We start from the raw sequence: 18387 nt of genomic DNA, 5'->3' as shown, positions 1-18387 counted from the left end.
CCTGCAGCAAGTGGAATACAACTTTTGTTTTTTGTTTATTTTCTTTTTAAATAAAAAATAAAAACTAAAAAATTATAAAGGAATCAGACAACAATGAATATGATGGAGATTTTTCCCATAAAGGCTATTATTAATGATATGATATTATTAAATAATTACTTATAAAAAATAAAAATAAAAAAACTGATGAATTACAAAGCTAGCTCTTTGATGAATTATTAATTGAAAGGATCTTTGATGAGATCTATGATTTCCCCTTGAATACAGTGAGATTAATCTGTAATGGGGTTTATAAACAATGCCATATTGACAACTTTCTAACCAATAATGGGTCAAAACATATAGGTGATCGGCTCGAGGAGTTTTTTTCTTATTTTTTGAAAGCTTGAAGATGCCTTTGAATCAAGTACCAAAATATTTTAAAATCTTCAAATTATTTAGATAATTACACTGCGATGATTACTCTCAATCAAAAGGACCATCTCTGATAGATTGAGCTGAAGGGCCATTGTCCTCTATTGTAAAGATGAGGAGCTTTATCTGGACACATATCTTCATAATGGCCTAATTCCTTGCCTTTTACAAGCTTTGAATGGTTGCATATATATGGACAATGAACCAAGACTACACCCTATAATGAATGCCGACTAACACATTTAAGAAATTTATTTATTTTTGTCTTCCAATATATTTTTAATATTTTATTCTTGAAAAGTGTTATAGTCATATAAAAATAAACTCATAAATTGACGTAATTTCATGTTATTTGTTAGATTTATTTTACAATAAAAATAATTTTATAATTTGATATGTCATATCAAGACACGTCAATTTACAAGTCTAAATTTTCAATATTATGAAACGCAGATTTAAATGATCTCATGAGATTAATCCCAAGATTGTGCCCCCAGGCCCAGGCCCAGTCCCACCCCCAGCCCCATGCATCAGTCTCATACCAATCTGGACCATCCTTAATTCATCACAGTCCAAGCTCGTGTCCAAGAGCCAGGCTGGCTTCAACGTGACCTTCGAAGCTAAAGACGGCAAAGATATTCAGTTTGGGTTAGATATTATTATTTTCCCAAGTTATCAATGAAGAAAACAACAAAAATAAGAGATTTTCTCATTGGAAGCCATCAATATGTTCAATTTCCAAACCAGAAAATAATGGATATATTGTTAATTATTTGCCTAGAGAAACTTAGAAAAATAAAAAAGGAAAAATGGTTAACAAACATTCCTTGATGTTGATAAATTCTTGAAATGTTGGCTCTTTCGTTTATGATTTTCTGCATTTAGTTAACAAACGATTGTGTAATACTTGTGCACTCCACGATTGCATGTAACATTATTCTTTTACACATGTTCTCTTTTTTTGGCCAAAAAAAAAAATACAAAAATAAATACAAATACAGTCGACTCAACGAGAAAAGGAACCTGTTGCCGAGGAAGAAAAAGAATGAAACAAGTATTTAACAAATCCAACAAACCTTAGATATGATTGGAACAAAACTACAATTAATTGTCTAATAGTAAGTTTAAATGACTATATTTATTGACATTAACTTATATTTTAACTTTAAATGATTAAATTTAAGGTGTACAATGTTGTTGATATGGCAGATCCTTCAATGGAAGATGTGAAGGAGTGTCCAGCGACGAAGCCCCCCTGGGCCCCAATTACCATGCAGCAAACCTTAATGACTGCTTACCACCACCATGCAACACCACTTTACAGACTAACGAGAGGAAGAGAGGCGCATTCTCTCTTAGCATATAATATACAATTAAAGGCAGAAGCACATATGCTATGCTGTTGATACCATTTCAAGAGGGGAACCAAAGAGAGGACTGCTCAAGAGCTGTGAAAAGAAGAGAGATTCATATGACAAAGTTGATTTACAGAGTTTAACAACTGGAGACAGAAAAATGCTCCTCCCATGGAGAGCATTAACTTCGTCACACAACTTCAAAATACATGTTGCAAAGATCAAACAGATGGGAAAAACTTGTTCAGGTTAAAGGGTAGAGTGTAGAATTCCTCGCTTCTTGTGTCTGTCTTGAATGACTGGAATCTGGTCCACCAAAGCATGCCTCTATCTTTCATGGTTTGGTTGTCTTTCCGGTGTAGTGTGATGTCCAGGAACAGAGCCAATAAGCCGGCAACAAATGGCTCTGATGAGAATGGTACATTGACCATATCATTGAACTGCCAAAAAAATCAAGGAATTTTGATTAATACCCTCAATAATTTTCCACGATGAAGCGATTAGTTTTTTCAGCATACTAGGAGGATAAAGTTTAAGAAGCTTAGATAGAGGACAGGTGAAGCCATGTACCCATCTTGCTCCCGTGTGGACAGGACCATATCCGTTAACAAGTGTATACTCATTGAAGTATTGAGGTATTGATAATCCCATGAAAACAGAGAAGCCTAATATGAACTTTATCCTAAAGCTGTTTAGATTGCAAAACTGTAGAAGACTGAGGCCTGCTGAACCTGTTCATGTGAATCACCAAAAGAAACACATTAAACAAATGTTGAATTGAGCTATGATAACAGAACCAGCTCCAAAAGTTAATAATACCTACCCACATAAGCAAAGAACAGGCAATATAAACCAGCAATGATGGGTGCTGGAATTGAAGCAAAGATAGCTCCGAATTTTCCTGGATAGCCATGTATGTTAAATTCGTTCTTTCAAACAATGAGAGAGCCCATAAAAAAACAATGAGAGAGTGGTGAATCTATTACATGAATCACTTACCAAGTATGGAAAAGAAGATCATGAATCCAGCTGATATTTGGACAACCCTTCGGCTACCAACACGAGTCAATGCTAACAGTCCCGCATTTTCACTGAGTATAATAAAAATAGTAGTTAAAATGTTACCTAAGAAAAGAGAAACAAATATTTCCAAGCCTGTGGTGATTCTGAACAAAAACTTACACAGAAACTGATGACCCATTACCAGTTCCAAATATCCCCGAGAACAGAATGCCCACTCCCTGATATTAGAAAAAACAATGTTATTCACTTCATAACTGAAGAAATCATTTTACGTTTCCATTTAAATAAATATGCAAGGAAAATAAAAGATCTTGGATATTAAATTGCAGAACATTGATTCATCCTATAACCTCTAAAGAGTCAACAATTAAGATTTGGGCAAACCTAGAGACAAGTTATCATAACTTGTTACCTGCCAACCAACACCACGGCTGAGAATAGAAGGTGGCAGTGGAGTTGCACTTGCATACCTTGACACAGCAAAGAATGCGCCAGTGGACTGTGCAATCATAATACCACATTAAAATGAGTACACTACTATATTTACAAAGATAGCACATTGAAATGTGGATTTTTTATTCTTAACCAATGAATCATTAACAAAACCAAATATTGCATAATATATTTGAACTTAATGTGATCGAGCACTAAAATAGTTTGGTTACTATATTGTTGAGGACACCAATAAGCATTGCAAGATTCAAGGAAGTCATCCTGTGCCTTTATGATAGGAAGGAAATTTGATATACAGATATTAAGAAAATTTTCGGCCTTCAAAATTCAGTATAAAACTAGCAGAAATGTTGCTGGCCGGTATTCTATAACTAAAAATAAACTTGGGGGTATATATTTCACAAGCACAAATGCAAGCAAACCTCCACAAGAGCAACAAATGAAGCAGCCATCATTGCAAAAGCTTCTCCCGCATCAAAAGTGGGAGCTCCCCATTGAAAAGGATATGGAACTCTTATCCTGCACAAAACCGGGTTTTCCAACAATAAGGCACAGTAATGACAAAAATGAATCTTCTTCTTCTTCTTCTTCTTCTTCTTTTTTTTTTTTTTTTCTCTGGTCATCTCAGATGCACAGGAAATGACTAAAACAACAAACTTGTTTTACCAATACTAGAGGTGGACATCACCCACCTAGTTAATGAAACAATTTAATTTGATTAAGTGTGACACCTCTAAGCATGTCTGAATTGAAATCCAGCGTTAACCTAACATCTTTTTTTTCACTGAGAAATGAATCCAGCACCAGAATAGAAAACTAACTATAAGGGCCTTACCATGGAGCAGCACCAATGATTCCGGCACGATCTGTTCTACAACTTATTTGGGTTTTAGGCCCTGTATTCTTGTAAGCCCCACCAACAGTGAGCAGGTGAGCATAAATCCAAACAATCACCACTGAGAATATAACAGCAAAGCGGCCGAAGACATGCGTCTCACCATGCATCAAGTGAGGTATATACTGCCAATCATTGATTTCATGTTTAGAATGGATGCCTATGCTTAGCAAACAGAAAAAACTGCAAATGATGCTTGAATATTATACCTGGGAAAATATTACTAAAATAATGAGCTGTGGCAGCCCAATCTCTATGCATTTTGCAAGCTGGACATTCAAAGTCATAGTCAATAACTTATAGCAACAGAAGATACAATTTCAATAAGATAACAAGTTTTTTTTTTTTTTTTTTGGCGGGGAGAGGGTTGGGGCCCAGGGGCGGCAAGGGAAGAAGTCAAATCATACCACCGGAAAACCAAACTCATATAGCCCAAAACCAGATAAAGCGACCAGGGGAACAGCAGAAAGTGGACTCAAGAACCTGGATAATATAAAGAAACATAAAACTTGGCAACATAAGATTAGGAGGAATTGCACATAAGAAACATGATTAAAAATCTGATCCACCAATTTTCAACATTTTGGTGCTTGATTAATTTTATATCTAGTAGACAGTCATCGAGAAATTAGACTCAGGGAATACTTATTGCAATTTGGAGTTCACATTTGCATCAAACAAGCGTGTTTCAAAGGAATGAGATTAATCTAAAACGAGTGCTAGTGACAACCACCAGTGATTTCATTACAGAACAAAAGCTTGTGGAAATAAGCCAATGAAACACCAATACAGCAGATTTTAATTGTATTACAAAGTGCTAACTGACCTTGCAACATTACGCCAAAGGCCACTAAAGCCAAATACAATCTGAAGAGTCGAGGCAACAATAAGTGCACCCTGGATTCCACACATTATCTTTTCAAATTTCTACAAAATACATAAGAAATCAGGTGATCCAGGATTGTATCATTAAAAAACAAATTAGTCAGTAACACACTAGATGGGAATCCAATGAACTAACCTCCTGAGGATTTAAAATGTTACTGTATCGTCCTGCCAAAATGATTGAAATGGTTGTTGGCACATAGGTGTAAGAAGCTCCAATCACAGCAGGTAGACGAGTTCCAAACAGGGTTTGAAACAATGTGTTCAAACCAGCCACAAACAATATTGTCTGAATCATTTTTGCTTTCTCCTCCTTAAATCAAATGTTTGCATTCTAATTTAGCACTTGTCTACTTTGAAAAAAATCCATATAACTAAACAAGAAACATTAAAAAAGAAAAATAAAACTGTTTTCCGTTGTTATAGTCCTAGTCAAGGCTTACATTGCCACCTCCCATTTGCGGAACTAGAGATGTGGGAATCAACACAGTTGTGCCAAGCATCACCAGGTAATGTTGGAAGCCAAGTAGAATTGCCTCAGCTGCATTAAGACCAAAACCCTTCAACTTAAAATGATTACATTATGGGAAACCAAACATATGTTTTAAAAGCTGAATCAATATATAACTCAAATCTTATATTTATCAACCAAGTTCCATAGAAGTATACCAGCAGCAGATACAGAGTTATGCACAGAAGTTGAACATATGCTAACTAGCATTTTCCAAGCAAGAAGAGATATTTATATCATAAACTAGATGAATATCCCCCAAATCAATAAGACACTAAAAGCAAATTGGGAGAGGGGGGGGGGGGGGGGGTGCTGAACGACACTCACGCCATGGAGGAGGGCTGGTAATGCAGTAAGAAATGCTCGTTAGCTGGTCTTTTGCTGGATGTGGCTGTAGCTCTTCTTGTTTTGGCTGTGGCGCATGTCCTCCACCTCCTGCCATGCTTCTTCCTCTTCTTTTTTGCTTTTACTTTGTCAAAGAGAAATCCAAAACAAGATTAGTCCTATACGTACAACCATACCCGAATCTCCAAATAAATAACCGAACTCCAAGAAGTTCTCATAAGTCATAACCACAAAAGAAGTGATGGAAGCAGAAAATCCTCACAAAAACCCAGATGCTCCAAACCCCAAAAACTACCACCCCACCCATTCAAACACCTAAACCCACTATACCTATGCAAACAACTGAAACATTAAAAAAGTATTTATATTAAAATGACCAGCAAAACTCACTTACAATGAGTAAAATAGGTGTAGTGATTATCAGAAGGCAAGCGTTGCGGTGTAAACCAGTCTCTACTCCTCTGTCAAAAAGTTCATCAGACGCTAGAACAACTTAGAGAAACCAGGGGAATGTTATGCATTCGTTATTTTACAGCCCAAGACAGTCTTTGGAGGCGAAGAACTTAAAAGTGAGCGTGAAGACGTGGGAAAAGGAAGCAAAAGCAAAAGCGGATGGCGTTCCCTCCTAAAGCGAGAAAGAAACTAATACATCTCTGTGACCCGAAGGAATATTGCTGTGTTACTGTGTATTTAAAAGAAATCCAAAGCACAGTTTTTGTTTTATAAAAAATAATGGGTCTGCCTTGCCTTCTTTTCTTCAATCACGTAAAGAAAAAGCTTATATATAGTACTCCGTCGTCACCTTTTACCATTCTAATTCCTCCGCATCAACTATCCCTGGATAATCAAAACCTTTAGTCCTCCGATTTTACTGCGAACAAAATCTAAATGACAGCAATCTGGCTCAGTCTTACTACTTGAATGAAAGAAAATAGTTCTCTCAAAAAAAAAAAAAAAAAAGAAAAAGAAAATAGTTAAAGGAGGTTTTAGATTTTGTTCCGGGAATGGAGAACTGACAAGCCCATTTCTTCTCAAGTATTGTCAAAGATATACAGAACCCTCCAGTCCCGTCTCGTTGTCTCTAAAGGGACAAGTCCTGTACAACCTCGAAAACATAGTTACACGCCGGTAAACTTTGGGATTCCAAAGCGAGATGATATTTTCGATTTTTTTTTTTAGAATACAGGTAAATGATGCTTTCATCATGTTGTATGGGGGTGGTAAATCGTGATTTTGGGAATGTGTTTTAATTGTGTATACTTAATTATATAGATTAATTCTATCTAATTTATTTATATAACGGATTGAGTTGTATCGTGTTATCTATTTTAACTCATTTAATAATTAATTAAAAATATGTTAACACAACATCACTTATTTAAACTTGTTTATTTCATATAAATGAATTAAATTAAAACGTATAACTCATTTGATCTGATTAACATAATTTCGTATAAAAATTAAAATCTATATTTATTAATAACTATAATATCTTAAAAAATATATATCAATATTTTTAAAATTTTAACATATAATAAAATCAATATTATAAACCATATAATAAAAAATATGAGCATAGATTTAAAATTACAATCTAATCAATAAAAATAATAAAAACATAGGCACACATATTCAGAAATATCAATATTACAACTTAACAATAATAAAATTTTAATTTTAAAATAAATTCTAAATATGTTAAAACATATTGATTTCGTATCAAGTAGGTTGACTCGTTTATAATTCGTGTCTTAACAAGTCAATTCATTTAAACTCGAACCCTTTAACATCAAAATCAAACTCGTTAATTTCTTATCCTATTCGTGTCAAATTCACAATCATGTTATAAATTATCACCCTCAATGTTATATGAGCATTGATATCAACGGAGGAAAGTGTCATGACATCCGTACCTTTACGTATGCTTCTTGAAACCAGAAAAATACTCAATAATTTTTCTAAAGCTCTATTTTTTTAATTTATTATTAAAAACTGGCTCTATTTAAGATTTACTTCACTTTTAAAATTGGCTCACGAAGATCATATTGGAACGCGTGTTGACAGAAAATAGACGAAACAGAAGGTAACTTGTGGAGTAGTTCGTTCGTAAGACATTGGACTTCATTGGGCAGTGGTGCAACTTTGTTCGAGTATGGAACGAAATTCTAACGTGTCAATGGGCTTATATTGCGCTTATATTGCTCTCTGTTCTGCTGCATTCGCAAAGTTCTGAGCGTTCTGCATGCCATTCCTGTGTTTGGGGTTTCTGTATCCTCTTCGTACAGATATCATCAGAATATTTGAGAGTACTTTAGCATTACTAATTAAACCATAATATTCATGTTTTGGAGAAATAATATTTATAGTCTTAGGTATCTAAGTCCTGCATGCCTATTTAAAAAAAAAAGATAAACATAAGATTTATATAAAAAAATTAACTTTTTTTTTAATTATAAACTCAACTGTTTTTTAAATAGAATTGTGTAAAATTTACAAACTCTAAAATTATATTTAACATTATTATTATGCATACTCTCCAACTAAACAATCGGTAGATGTTGAGTATTTACTTTTCCTAGAATAAAAGGTACTGGTATTTTGACTTTTTGAATATTTTTACTGAGGTTTCATAATAAATGAATTGTTTATTATTATGATTTGGATGTTGAGTTCAGTTAAGAATAATAATATTTTGTGAATCTTATTGAAATGTGTTTAATTTTTTTAAATTGAGATAAGTTTAAATTTTTAAATTGAAATGTATGAAATAAGTTGAGAGTACTAGTAGTGGACTCAATAAAGTTATATTTTGGCCAAAGTTTAACTAGATTGCATAAAATCTCACCATAGTGGACTCAACAAAGGTACAATACTTTTAACTTTAATCATTTTCACTAGTAAAATCTGTCAAGTCCAAGTTGCTGGCCAAATATTATTTTAGCATAAAAAATTCCCTCTCCTGCGTGCTATTCGTTTCACGCGAGCTTACAACTCTAGAAAATTCCTCTTCGTCTCTAAAGCACGAAGCGCCCAAATCTCAAACGCAACCATAAAAGGTGGTCAGTCTCCAACAGTCATCGTTTCAATGATGTGGCATCATTTTACGGGAGTGTTTCAAGTTTTAATTCTGCAATATTATTATTAGTTGATGCAAATTTTTTCTTTTAAACTCATGTATAATAATAAATAAATATTCAAATACAATTAGAATTAAAATAAATGAAAATTTCAAAATAAATATTTTAAAATAATAGTGATAGGTTTGGAAAGTCTGTTATTTGGTGTTGTTGAAAAGTGATTAGCTAAATTTATAAAAATGAATTCTCTAGCTAAATTTTGGTCAAACTTTGTTGAGTCCACTATTAATACTCTGAGATGAGTTTAATTTTTTTTATAGAAAGTTAAAAAGATAGTGGATACCATCAATATTTAATTTGAGATTAATTGAGTTTGATTCAATAACCAAACACAACTCAAACATCATTTTACAAGTAGTAAAACTTTTGCAAATGCAAACGATATGCCTCCACCTGATCAACCGTCGTCGAAAAGCATTGTTGTCATCACCAATCAATTTCTTAAACTCGCTGGCCTTTAATGTTATAATCAAAGAAATTATTGTTTTCTAAGTTCATTGCTGCATTTAGACTGCCAAAACGAATTATCTCACAATCCACAAAACCAAACCTATGCTCTTAATTGGTTACAAAGGTATATAAATAGAGTCAACATCATCAACAGATGCAAGAAAATGAAAAATCAAAGCCATAATAAAATGTATTTTAGTGAATAGGTCCGATGAATTTGTATTTATTGCTGCAAAACGTCAAGTTGTTTTCAATTAGATTGGTTGCTTGCTGAGGCTTCACTGCAACTTTCATTCGTATCTGATCCTTCCTTTCAACTTTTTGAAGAAGTAACTTCGTAAAGGTTTTGTAAAAGCTGAAAATGAACGCTTTAAATTGCAAAAAACGTGTAGTCTCAGTACTGATTTTCAATTAATAATTCTATATTTTATAAAAGAAATATATATCTTGTTTAGTCACTTTACACTAACTGGCTAACATTGCAAAAGCTGCATGGGGGTGTTGGCAGGCACTTCAAAACCCCATAACAAATGCTCGAAGGCGTAGAAACACAGTCATCAGGCATTCTTTCTTTCAAGTTTCAATGATCTTTTGCTAAAGCCACTTTATAAGTAGCTTTCGGCTACATTTTATTTTGAAATCTGCAGTTCACTTTTGAAGCCATGCATGTCACATAAATCAAATGAAATACGAAGAAAAAGCTGCCTCCAATTAGACAGACACCCTGATGATGATGATGATGGCCGGCCACGGCGTGCTACAAAAATAGGTAAGAATGCAGTAAATTGTAATTCGGGCTACTTCTATGGCCTAGAACATCATTGTTTTGTGCTGTTAATGATGTCGTTTCATCATTTGTTTTTTGGAGTGAAGGGGTTTTTTCTCCTATCGGCCTACAGAGTAAGTCCGCGAGAGGCCACTAGGAAGTAAGTCAGTGAGCTTGGCCGAAACTAACGACCCTCATCTAAAAAGGAGTTAGTCAGCTGCTGTAGAGTATACGACCCATGAGCGAAACCCACCCACGAAGCAACTCACGCTTGGAGAAAGCGGACTGTAGGGGCAGATGGGTCTCGCCGCCCTGACACCTCCCTGATGACACACCTTACCCTTAAGAACCTATGCAGGCAGGTGGGTAGAAAATACAGAGAACCCTTGATCTCCTGACAGCACGCATGGAGGGACTTAATTGGGAGCGTCCGCAGGGAAAAGTGAGTTAGGGAGCCATGCCGCGTTAATGGCGCCACTCTCCGGAAGCCATGCCGCATTAAATAATTCTGATAGAACGAACAATGGAAAGGACATAGGCTTTTCAAAGTCAAATACGAGCTGTTCCCACCAGAAACCTAGTATAAAATTCAATCCCCAGATACGAAGAAATCTCTTTGATCTCTCTAAGTTTACGCACAAATTATTAAGGAAATATGATTTTAGCATCAAAGACTCCCCGGCCACCACCAAGACCCTCATTCTCCGTGTTTGCTTAAAGTGTGCAAATGACAACCCAAAGACTCGAGTTTCTAGGACCTGGTCCAAATGGGCGCGAAACATGATATTAACAATGACGTCATTTGTGGGATCTCTATAGATTTTACGTGTCCTTCGTATGCCTGCGAAAATCTGTTCTCGTACAACTCAGGGACAAGAAGAAATGACGTAAACAAACATGGAAGTGAGGCTCACCGTAATGGAACAACTAGTTGGAAAACTGACTACTAAGGTGGAGACACTCCGGAAGGAAAATGAGACACTGGCCACTAACGAGCTAGAAAATGAGGCAGAGCCAAACAACATTGAGCACGTGAAATCCAAGAACATAGGAGAAGGAGGCGACACAGAGGAATAAAAAAAAATGCAAGACGAGCTGGGTAACTTCAAAGGGAAGTACGAAGACATGGCAAGGAAGATGGACACATCGTCATCGGTGGATCACTTGCTCACCAGCACAGGCCTCCCATACAATGAGGAGGTGATGGTCGTGCCCCTACCACCAAAGTTTCAGGTGCCCCTCATGGACATGTTGGACTAGAGACCCCTTCAAACACCTGGAAACTTTCAGAGCCCACAATACTCTGCATGGTTTCCCAGGAGAAGTGGCTTGCAAGGCCTTCGCACTGACTTTGAGGGGGCGACAAGGGTATGGTTCAGGTCTTTGGCACCTGGGCCCATAGATAGTTTCGGGGAGCTAGCTCATCTATTCCTCACATAATTTATGGTGAGCTGGAGAAGAAGATGCCCCGCAGTATATCTCCTCACCATCAAGCAGGGGGAAGACGAGAGCCTGAAGGCATACTTATCCAGGTTTAACAAAGAGTGGATGACTATGGACAACCAGGACGAGAAGATAACTCAGGCAGCCCTCTTGGGAGGAGTGTGGCCCCTATCCCAATTCATAGCAGAATTGGCAAAAAGAACTTCTACCACATTGAGAGAATTCATGGACAAATTCAACAACTATATTAATGCCAAAGATACGCTTTGGGCCTTAATAGAGTGAAGGAGGAGAGAACTGGAATAGGCAGAGAAAAAGGCGAAGGCACCAACCAGAGCCAAGGCTCGCAAGAAGCCAGAGAAGGGCCACGCGATAATAGGAGTGAAAAAGCCCCTATGAAGACCATGGCCCTTTGATTTGACCAGGCAATGCTCACCAACCAGAAGACAACCACCAGCTAGCCCAAGAGGATGACTACAAGAGCGCCAGCCGCCATTATTGCACCTACCACTAGTCCCTCATCGACAACACCAAATATTGTCTTTCCTTGAAATAGGAAAGAGAGCAGGCTGGGCAGTCGAGGCCACAGTATCCTCCCACTTGAAGGCTGGAGTTGGAAGGGAGGAGGAGGCCACGAGAGAGAAGTACGGAGAAGATCAGAAGGCCAAGAAGGAAAGGGAGCCCGATGCAGAGAGTAGCCGCGCAGGGACCCCAAAGCGATCGCCCCAACGCACCGCATCAAGGAGGGCCACCGCTAGGGGAGATAAGAACCATTGCGAGAGGCTTCACTAGCGGAGGCACAACCTCATTCGGGCGGAAAGTGCACACTAGGCGGGCGAGATACCAAGAGGTGTATTTGGCAGAGTGCCGCCCCGCCAAGTATAGAAGGAACAACCCAACCCTAATCATTCCCTTTGGAGAGGACAACGAGGAGGGGGTCCTTTATCCGCATGACGATGCCCTGGTGGCGACTATTCTGGTCGCCAACTTCACCACTCGAAGGATCTCAATTGTCAATGATAATAAATTAGATGAAAATTACATTATTATTTTATATAATTACTATAAATTAGCTAATTGATATTATATATTAGTTAATTGATAGAATATTAACAAGTGTTAATAACATATTTAAGATTTTATATTGTTAGTGATGGCAGGTTAGATGAGAATTACATAATAAATTGTACAATTATTATATAAATAATATATATAATATATTTTTTATTTTTATTTTTCATTCCGTCCAGTCCGGTCCTCTAAAACATGGACCGAGATTGAACAGTCTCAGTCTCGGTCTGGTCTGGATTGAAACTCAATTTCTCCGGTCCAGACCGATCGTTTATCACCCCTACTTATAAGACTATACTTGGTATCTCTCCATATAGTCTGGTCTATGGCAAATCATGCCACCTCCTTGTGGAACTTGAGCACAAAGCTTACTGGGCAGTGAAAAAGTTTAACTTTGATATGGAAAAAAGCTGGTTCATTGAGAAGCCTACAATGTTCTGAGTCAGAGGAACTTAGGAGGGATGCTTATTAGAATTCTAAGCTAGCTAAGGAACATATGAAAGCCCTACATGATAGGAGCATACTTAGGAAAATTTTTGAACCTAATCAGCAAGTCTTGCTCTACAATTCTAGGCTTCATCTGTTCCCTGGAAAACTCAGATTTCGATGGAGTGGACCCTACCTAGTAAAGTCAGTTTTCCCTCATTGTGCCATAGAAATCACAAACCCACAAAATGGTAATACTTTCAAGGTGAATGGCTAGAGACTTAAGCCATTTTTAGGGACTTATGCACCGGACATTCATCCATCCCATTGCAGGAACTAATTGTTACTGACTCAGTTTCAGTATAGTCTGGAGGTTTAAATTACCTCAGCTAGTTTTTTATTTTTTTTCTTTTTTTTTTCTTCATTATTTCCGTTTTACTAAGTTTCTCTTTTCAAAGTTTTTTTTTCCTATTGGCTCTCTGATCTTACTAGACTGCAATGTAGGACATGCTCATTTTTGTTTTACATCTTTCCAATGTTTAAGTTCTGCCTCCCAGGTAACATCTCCTCATTTACTCTTCATGCACACATTGAGAACAATGCTTCAATTTAGTTGGGGGTATGGGAAATACACAATTCAATCAAAAACAAAAAAAAAAAAAAGCCTTTGTCACAATGAGGGCAATTCTAGTTTTATGTTGAAAATACTTCTTAGGTATGACTAAAAGAGAATTGTTTGAATCATGAGTTCATGGATACAAAAGTAATTGTGAAGTAGCTCTGCTGAGAGGTTCATTTAATGAAGTAACACTTGAATGAAGGAAGTAGTAAAACACCTTGCTGACTGCCAAACTTTTACCTTTGCAACCTAGGGCACTTGAGGAGTCATATTTTTCTACTAGGATTACTTAAAAGTGAAGCTGGGCATACCTTAATGAACCAAATCTTAATGATTCAGGAAAAAGAAAGAAAAAGAAAAACAATACACAGGAATGAAAAGACAGTTCCTGTTCAAAATAATAATAATAATAATAATAAATGAGAAATGGGACAAACCAAAGATTAGAAAAAGAAGAAGAAGAAAAAAAGTGTTTTTGGAAAAGACTGCCTATCATCAAGGCTTTAGTACGAAAAGAAATAAGAAAGTCTTCTTAAGTGTGATAGCGTGAAAGCCAACAAATAGTAGTGGTTTTGAATTAAGGAAAAGGGTCATTCTTTATGTGATAGCTGTAACTATGTAGTAACCTGTTAGAGGATGGTGTGCAACTCTATTAACCTAGGCAGATCACTGATCATAGTTTGGGATATGCAATTACATTATTGGTTTCCTTTGCATAAGTGTTTCTATATTAAAGGAAGTTCTGAAATGAGAAACAACCTGAACTATGGAATTAATGACTTATGTTTTTGACAAGTTCTCAGCTGAAATAACTTATGATAGAAAGTTTCAAAACAAACAAAAAAGAATTGATCATTTTTTGTATATCGCTCCTTTGCTAAGGGTCTAGCAAAAAGCTAGTTGGGGTGTGATAAAGTGGAAATAATGTAGTAAATGAGCATGGAAATTAGGATTTTTGGTCTGAAAATGAACTACATATGCTCACTTACATAGTAGAATTATAATAAGGGCATTACAAGGTCAAAGAAGAAAATTAAGTGTCAATTGGTCACTATGCACTTAATTACTTATGCCACTTATGTCACACACGAACAACAGTTAGGAAAAAAAAGAAGGCAATATCCTTTCAACACTCAAGTCATTCCTAACCCTTTCTGTTTCCACTCAAACTTCACACCCTAGAAGGAACCGCATGGAACTGGAGGGAGCAACAACCTGGAATTGGACAGAGAAGAAATCAGTGAAGGCACATGAAAGGATGGTGAAGGGGAGGTTAAAAAGCTGGAGCTGGTGTGCCAGAGGGGTATGGGGTCTCTCGAGAATTCTGGAAAAATCTGGAAACCAGAAAGGGCCATTCGAAAAAGCTTCTTTCAATTTTAGGGTTTACTCTTTCTTTGGATTATGGAAATGTTGTTTTTCTTGACCAATAGTTTAGTTTCATATTTGATAAGTGAGTAATTTTGTAACCTAGGTTAAGGGAAACCTTCGAGCAGTAGGGCTTTGATGGGGGTTTTTGATTTTCTTTACGAATTAACTTGTTGTCTCCATAAGTGTCTATCATCCTTGAGTTGAAGCTAAGGTTAGGGTTTCCTATTTCCTTTTGGTCCCTCATTGATTGAAGGCACGATGGATGCTTAAGGAGTGTAGAACCCTATTCTTAAGTTGCATATTGATTATTGGTTTGATATGAAATCTATTGAGATTATTCAAAAAATATCTTGTTAGTGCATGCATCATACACATCATCCAAATGCTTTAATCTTGACTGAAATTTCATTTGAAGGAAATTGTGGAATGTTAGAACTCCCTTGAATGAACCACATATTTCTGTTTCCTCTCAGACTTCACATCCAAATGTCTTCCTTAGTTGCTTAATATACTTTTGTTTGCATCCAATACATTTCATTTTACAAAGAGTCTTCGAAAAGAAGAAAAAAAAAATTCCTTCAGATTACTTATTTCTTTTGGCTTGTGAACAATCTGGTTCACATCGTTGCTTAATGACTGCGAGGATTTCTACTAGTGAATATCTCACTTCTTTAATTCTTTTTATTTCATAATAATAGTACAGTTCTGAGTCATAAAATGTCTTAATCCCTGTGAAATCGATCTTGGGACTCTCACTATAAAATAACTAGACACCTTCTGCACTTGGGAGGCATTTTAATAGGAGAGACACCAGCCCTCAGTTGCCTGACACTTACCTTCCTTGTGAGCATCAACAGGCGGAAGCAGGTCTAGTACCAAACTTCTCGACAACTTACCTCCCTGCGGAAGAGTGGGTTCAGCCCATCGGCTGCCTGACAACTTACCCTGACCTCCGTCACGACAAAGAGTGGGATCAACGCCATTCTGATCCAACACTTACCTTCCTTGTGATGCCAAGGGGCAGGAGTAAATCCAGTCCCAAACTGCCCGACTAGTTACCTCCCCATGAGGGCTAAAGGATGGGCAGGAGGCCAAAGCTCCCTCGCAGGGAGAGCGAGTCCAGCTTCTTAGTTCCCCGAACAACTTACTTAGCCCCCATTAAGGTGAAAAGTGGACTGGTTGCTCAGTTATCCGACACTTACCTCTTCTTGAGGCACCAAAGGGATGAGTCATGCCAGAGGCTACTTTATCCTTCTCGCAGTGGAGAGTGGGCTAGCTCTCGGTTGCCCGACACTTACCTTCCTCGTGAGCATCAACAAGCGGGAGCGGGTCTAGTGTCAAACTGTCCAAAAACTTACCTCCCCGCAGTAGATAAAGGGTGAGATGAGCCCTAACGCCATCTCACTGGCCCCTCCTGTGACTCTAATCTCTATATGTTTTGCCATTTGAGGAATATCCAAGAAATATCCCTTCATCACTCTTGCTATCAAAGTTATGTAAATTATCTCAATGATGCAAGATGCATCACCTGCTGCCAAAGACTCTAAAATACTTAACAGTGGGCTTCTTGTTCTTCCACAACTCGTATGTGGTATGTTCTATCTGGGTCTGAAGACAACTTTATTTAGAATGTGACTTTTCATGTTTACAGCTTCTCCCCAAAAGTATAAGTTCATCTTTACAGCAACCTCCGCTCGAACTTTCTTCCCCTTGTCTGCGGGAGGAGGGCTTGCCGAATGCTTCTACGCTGGGCTGGCTCTGGGCTGCATGGGAATGGTGCGGTCGTTGAAAACGATGTGGTCGAGAGGAGGCAAAAAGGCCCTTATGTTTTTGTCCCCAAGGAGAGCCTCCGAGACGACATCGACTGGGAGTTTCTGTATCCATTCTTGGACTAGAACAATACGACACAGCTCCTCGGGAGAGGCTTTCAGCTGTACCGCTTTGTTGTCAGGAACCACCCCCATATGGCCCGAACAGAGAACTTGTGGTGGCTCACCTACCCAATTGGAAATTCCCACCCATGGCCAGACACGAAGAAAAACTTGGGAGTCCAATACTTGACTTTGCGATAGCACGATTCCAGAGAAACAAGGGCATGCATTACCCTAAAACTGCAAATATTCTCCTAACGCTTTATGAGGTTGTGCGTCAGGAGAAACTCGCAGTCAGTAAGGTCGGCATGCTCCGGGTCTGTCTTTGACAAAGCCTGCCGCTAAAGGACGCAACAACACATCAATATCTTCCAAACATTTTGGGTGGAGTTGGGAGGGGGTCAAGCCAAGGCGTTCCAACAAGTTGCAAATAGGGCAAGGTAAGGGTAGCCTCAGCCCGCAAGAAAACATGCTGGGAAAAAGAGTGACCATTGAAGCGTAACCCTCATTGTCAACAGCCCCCTCATGGGGCCCAGGAACCTCAAAAACCACCTTTTCCAAAATGTGAAAAGTGGAAGCCAGTGACGATAAAAACTTAGGAGTGATGTTTAAACGCCAGTTATGCCCGATGTATAATTGCTTCGTTGTGCGAACCTTAGGCTAGTACAATTCCCTAGGAATTTTGGGTTGAACGATCTTCCTGGGAGCCAAAACTGAAGTAGAGAAAGACAATGGAAGGGAAGAGGAGTTGAGCAAATAGAACGAGAAAGCTGGTGCAAGAGGAGACGAGGACTAAAAAAAAAAGTGGGAAAAAAGAGGGTAGACTCGTTTTATATAAAGAGGAAGTGACGGTTGCCCTTTCGTACCCACGTGGTAGAATGGGGGATACGAAAGGGCTTGGACCTCGTGAAACACGCGACAGGATGCGACATGGGAAATAAAATGGCGCCTTAAGACAAGTGTGAGGAGTCTAGTTGCTAGGATAGGAAGGGTAAAAACATAAAAGAATGAAGGAGAAAGGACAAAAAGAGGGCCCCAACAACAAGGGGGAATTTAAATAAGCAGTAGTGATGGTTAACATCCCAAAGTCATGGGAACGCACGAGCCCAACAGAGCTGGCAAGACGTCGATGCATCCCACAACATAAACTATGCGATGCGACGTGGAGAGAAGAAATCGCCTGACGCCATCAATGATGAGAGAACTGGAAGGACGCCACCAAGTGTGAAACCCAAACCGTCTAAAAATGTGCCAAAGAAATAGGGAGGAGAGCCGTCGCCCGACATAATTAAAATAACAAAAAAGCCATGCAGACATAATCTTGAGTCGGGAACCTTACAAGTAGAAGACCCAAG

At 37.9% G+C, this 18387-nt stretch overlaps 1 protein-coding gene across 1 annotated transcript; it reads right to left on the bottom strand.

The window, feature by feature from the left end:
• Positions 1-1865: 1865 nt before the first annotated feature.
• LOC121256735 (nucleobase-ascorbate transporter 7-like) lies at positions 1866-6654 on the bottom strand. The gene is made up of 15 exons (XM_041157617.1): positions 6272-6654; positions 5864-6005; positions 5469-5566; positions 5162-5338; positions 4967-5067; positions 4548-4623; positions 4350-4409; positions 4081-4265; positions 3668-3764; positions 3205-3291; positions 2952-3010; positions 2769-2860; positions 2593-2670; positions 2340-2500; positions 1866-2209 (listed from the first exon to the last, which is right to left on the bottom strand). The coding sequence occupies exons 2-15, from the start codon at positions 5976-5978 to the stop codon at positions 1991-1993; spliced, it is 1605 nt and encodes a 534-aa protein (XP_041013551.1). The 5' UTR covers positions 5979-6005; positions 6272-6654; the 3' UTR covers positions 1866-1990.
• Between the last annotated feature and the right edge of the window lie 11733 nt (positions 6655-18387).

The sequence above is a fragment of the Juglans microcarpa x Juglans regia genome, chromosome 3D, assembly GCF_004785595.1.
Source record: "Juglans microcarpa x Juglans regia isolate MS1-56 chromosome 3D, Jm3101_v1.0, whole genome shotgun sequence".
In the NCBI taxonomy this organism is placed as follows: domain Eukaryota; kingdom Viridiplantae; phylum Streptophyta; class Magnoliopsida; order Fagales; family Juglandaceae; genus Juglans; species Juglans microcarpa x Juglans regia.
Note: the sequence above shows the minus strand (reverse complement) of the source record. Positions and strands in the feature narration are given on the sequence as shown.

Bases quoted from the DNA above. Each gene is read 5' to 3' on its own strand.
- LOC121256735 (XM_041157617.1), bottom strand. From the start codon at position 5,978: ATGGCAGGAGGTGGAGGACATGCGCCACAGCCAAAACAAGAAGAGCTA. The intron at 3,011-3,204 runs GTAACAAGTTAT...TTCTAATATCAG, and splicing joins GCCGTGGTGTTGGTTGGCAG to GGAGTGGGCATTCTGTTCTC. The intron at 2,210-2,339 runs GTACATGGCTTC...TTTTTTTGGCAG, and splicing joins TCCACACGGGAGCAAGATGG to TTCAATGATATGGTCAATGT.